This window comes from Camponotus vicinus, unplaced genomic scaffold (assembly GCF_025532165.1).
Source record: "Camponotus vicinus isolate PSW18456_S1 unplaced genomic scaffold, iyCamVici1.0 SCAF_3, whole genome shotgun sequence".
Taxonomy (NCBI): domain Eukaryota; kingdom Metazoa; phylum Arthropoda; class Insecta; order Hymenoptera; family Formicidae; genus Camponotus; species Camponotus vicinus.
The window spans coordinates 19,287,836-19,292,719 of NW_028141967.1; the positions used below are offsets into that span (position 1 = coordinate 19,287,836).

At 32.3% G+C, this 4,884-nt stretch overlaps 1 protein-coding gene across 1 annotated transcript in view; it reads left to right on the top strand.

Moving 5' to 3' along the window:
* Ath (ATP-dependent RNA helicase DHX33) overlaps positions 1–4,558 on the top strand; it is a 5,797-nt gene extending 1,239 nt beyond the window's left edge. The window contains exons 2-8 of the mRNA XM_083094002.1: positions 102–426; positions 1,010–1,302; positions 1,485–1,717; positions 2,029–2,379; positions 2,737–2,935; positions 3,111–3,387; positions 4,037–4,558. Of these exons, the coding sequence (XP_082950128.1) occupies positions 102–426; positions 1,010–1,302; positions 1,485–1,717; positions 2,029–2,379; positions 2,737–2,935; positions 3,111–3,387; positions 4,037–4,213 (1,855 nt within the window). The 3' untranslated portion in view covers positions 4,214–4,558. The remainder of the gene's footprint in view (positions 1–101; positions 427–1,009; positions 1,303–1,484; positions 1,718–2,028; positions 2,380–2,736; positions 2,936–3,110; positions 3,388–4,036) is intronic.
* The last annotated feature ends 326 nt before the right edge of the window (positions 4,559–4,884 follow it).

Genomic DNA, 4,884 nt, shown 5'->3' on the forward strand with positions numbered 1-4,884 from the left:
TATTATAGTTCTATAACATTATATTATTTTATTTATTTATATTCTATTTCCGGTCTTCAAATCATTGTTTAAGAAGAGCGATTGTGCTTGTGGGTTTCCAGATTATTAGAAGAGATACGCCGGCACAGTACTCTAATTATAATAGGCGAGACCGGCAGCGGTAAAACCACGCAGATCCCGCAATTGTTGCTTCAGACCGGTATGATCGGCACGTCTGGCTGCATCGGCATTACACAACCACGTAGGATAGCAGCGGTCAGTATAGCGCGCCGGGTTGCTCAAGAGCAGGGAGTGAAGCCGGGAAAATTAGTGGGTTACTGCGTACGTTTCGAGGATTGTACCTCCTCGCATACGAAAATCAAATATCTGACGGATGGCATGATGGTGCGAGAGGCGATGACTGATGAGATCTTGTCAGATTATTCGGTACATTATATATATAATTATTACTAAAATAATATTATTAAAGGCATCACATGTATATCCGGAGCTAATGATAGATAACGAGCTTGATCGCGATAAATTTTTCGAAAAGAGCTGAAATTATTTACTTATATAGTTATATCATATAATATATATCATACATTTTAGAACTAATATTTTACTAATATTTTATACATTAATACATATATATATATATTTTAAAAAATTAAAGGAATTTTGTTATACATATGTATGTATGTATATATGTGTAATAATTTTTTTAGTTTTTTTAGAAAAAAAATTGATAATCGATTTATTCTAATATTTAATTTATTTAAAAATAAAATTTAAATGTTTGGATAATTTAATAAATAATAAAATTGAAATTATTTTTATTGATATTTAGAAGATAAACGACAATTTTTAATTAAATATTTATAGAGAAAATCCACTATCAAATTTATTAAAGAATTTTTACATCTCTCTTTCAGTATTTTCATGCAATTTTTCTTGTGCTATCTAATTGTGTAATTATTTATAATTTATTTTATTATTATAGAACAATGAAGTTTATAAATTTACACAGGTGGTGATACTTGACGAAGCTCACGAGCGATCTGTACAGACCGACGTTCTATTCGGAGTGACGAGACGAGCGCAGAATTTACGAAAGTTGAAGAACCTACCGCCCTTGAAACTTTTAATTATGTCAGCCACGATGGATCCTAATAAATTTAAAGAGTACTTCCAGGCACCAGCGTTATATCTGGAGGGTCGTCAACATCCTGTGAGAATTTTTCATGCAGTTTCCACGCAGCAGGACTATGCATTTGCCGCACTAGTTACGGCATTTCAAATTCATCGTCAGATACCCGCAAAGTAAGTATTATATTTGTAGTTCTAATATTATCTATGAAAACTGTATTTAATTATATAAAGTATATGAGAGTGAAGTGTCTACATTTTTAAAATAAATTAGAACTATAATAATTTTAAGAGTGCACATGAGACGTTAATGTACAACGATATTTTGTTAATATTATTTGGCTTTTATTTTTTAGTGAGGATATTCTGATTTTCTTAACTGGTCAAGAAGAAATAGAAGCAGCCGCGGTAGCCGCTCGACAAGTAGCTAAACAAATGGATGGACAGAAGTATCCGCTTCTAAAAGTTTTCCCCTTATACGCAGCGCTGCCCACTCACCAGCAGTTAGAGGCCTTCAAACCTTCCACACCAGGAATGCGGAAATTAGTACTATCGACAAACGTTGCTGAGACATCCGTTACAATTGGTGGTATGCACTTTATTTTTCTCATTCTATTTTTTTAAGTAAAATATAGAAAATAATAATAAACGTTTTTATTAATACTAAAATTTTTTTATAAGCGTCAAATAATTATAAAGTTATAAGATATAAAGAAAATAATTTATTTAAAAATCTTCTATATAATAATTTATTTTTCCAATTTAAATGATAATAGAAATGTGTATATATATATATATATATATATACATATATTGCGGTATTTTAACTATATTCCAAATTATTGAATTTATTGATTGAAATCTGATCTAAGAATTTTTTTTAATAACGGAATTAAACAGGAATTCGTCACGTGATCGATACCGGTGTTGTCAAAGCGCGAACTCATCATCCAATGACAGGATTGGATATGTTAAGGGTTGAAAAAATCTCACAAGCTCAAGCTTGGCAAAGGGCGGGCAGAGCCGCTCGCGAATCGCCGGGTAGATGTTATAGAGCTTACACCCGAGAAGAATTTGACAAGATGAAAAATATGCCGGTGCCAGAAATTCAAAGGTGCTCTCTCGCAGGAGTCGCTCTTCAATTGCTCGCTATTGGTGTTGATATTACTACCTTCGATTTCATGGACAAACCACCCAAAGAAGGCGTAGATGTGGCTGTGAAATGTTTAGAGAAGCTAGGTGCGGTTAAAGGTACGAATTCTTCTTGTATTTATACATTTATTTGCAATAGAAAATACTTAAATATTATTTGTAAAAAAATAAAAATTTTATTTTATTTTCATATGTATATAAAAAAGATGCATTATAAATTTTGTTTAATATAACTTAATATTAATATAACTTTCACAAAATTAATTTTTTTTTATTGAATTCACGAAATAAAATGTATAATAAGAGATTTTTTTCATATTGAAATTGTGATAAAAAAATTTAATAATTAGCAATTGTTTGCGTAAAATCTTTGTTCCATTATATTGAACATGATGTGAATAACGGGAGTCGTTCTGATCGAGATATACAATAAAATTCTTATATTCTTTTTAAAAGGATCTCCACCACAGCTGACTACACTCGGTCGTACGATGTCACTATTCCCATTAGATCCTCGATTTACCAAAGTAATCCTCGCGTCGGTAGAACACAGGTGTCTGGAGGAAGCATTAACAGTCATTGCTTTACTATCCGGAGAATCGATTTTTATGGATCCACCTACGAAAAGGGAACAAGCTCACAATGCACATTCACGGTACGGCTCTTATCTTCACGATCTATTTATTTAAAATAAAAATAAAAGGAAGATAAAATTTTTATGACTATTTCTTACAGAGAATATGTAATAAAATGCACTTTCCATTACAATTTGTTAAGTTAGCTAAGTAAATTATTGTTTAATGTTGTGTCGACTCATTGGGGATTTTCAGATTCGCTTCGCCTGAGGGAGATCACGTAACGCTGTTGAATGTGTTTCGAGCATACCGAAGTGCTACACAGAAGAAGATGTGGTGCCATGAGAACTTTTTGCACCATCGAAATCTGGAGTACGCGTCGGAAGTAAGGCAACAGCTTGCGGCGTTGGCGGAACGTGCGAATTTGGAAAAGGCGAGCTGCGGAACGAATACGAAGCAGCTTAGAAAAGCTTTTCTCGAAGGACTTTACGAGAATCTCGCGGAATTGCAGAGGGATCAGACGTACGTTACGGTAAGTAAATGTTACTCTATTATTTCTATATTTTTATTCTACATTTTCCTAGTTATATCTATTGTTGTTCTATCATAATATTGTATCAAATATTACCTCTTTTCTCTGCCTCATTCACAATTTATTTTATTTGCAGTGCAATTTTATAATTATAATAATTTTATTATAGTACACTTTTACTATATAAACATCTTCAATAATTAGTGAAACTAGACTTTTTGTGGAATTAAGATTAAGCTATTTGTCCTTACTTGATTGATTCTACACAAATATACTTAAAAGTGATTTTATTATGTGAGTAAATTTCTTTCAGCATATTGATATATATTTTTTAAGACTCTTACATTCAGTTTCCACATTGTGCGCTGTCATATTAACGAAGTTTAATCAACAAAAAATTAATCATTATTTCTTCTTTTGCTGATATTTTATGTTCTATATGATTCTTTTCTTGATAAAGATTTTAAAAGGATAAAGATATACATATGTGCAGAATATATATGCATGTGTACATTAACTATATTAAATCATTTTTATTTCCTTATTATTCTTCATTAGCTTCTGTCAGTATCTCTGTTTCGCTCGAAGTTCCTACAGTGGCAAACAAATAAAGAGAATTTCTCGTAATTATATTACGCATTCGACATAGGTATACTCGAAGCAGCCGGTAACCATACATCCTTCTTCGACGTTGCATGGTACAAAACTGCCGTTGCTGCTATTCACAGAGGTTGTAGCCACTGGAAGATGTTATCTTCGCGGTTTGTCTGTCATCGATCCAGCGTGGTTGACACAAAAGAACATCGGCCCTGGGAAACACGGCTGATGCGATTTTTTATGCTACAATGTTATTAATACAGAGCTTATTTTTGTTGACATGAGATAAAGCGGAACAATTGAGGCCATTGAATAAATGTGTCGACGCAACGATATTTGAATGATAATATTGATAATTATGACACTGTAGTTTTAAATAAAAAAAGTCTTGCATTGCATTTTATATATGTATTTATCTACAGAGACCTCAATTGTTTCATTTCATTTTCGACCATGTTGGCGGTTTTGTTGAAGATATGCTATGTATAATCAGGAAGAAACTTTTCTACTCCTATATTTTAACGTAAGTAAGCATTGTTATTAAATTTAGTTAATAAAAATTTTAATTATTGTATTGATGCATTGTATTATACGTCGAAAGAAATTTCATCCTTGTCTTTTCGATTCATACGATTTAACACAGGGCGTCCAAATATCCTCTTGAGTAACAATATCCATATAATTTACATAGAGACGTAATTAAGTGAAGGTGCATCCGTTACATACAACGTCTAAGTGCATCTTACTCTTGTCTTATCCTCTCACCACGCCTCATACTCGTCTTTCCAACTCTATATACACAAGCCCTTGTTCTCAAATCAGAAACCATACGAGTTTAATAAGAGATTACGACCGTTATACTAAAATAACGAATATACATCGATGGCTCGGCAAGTTTGA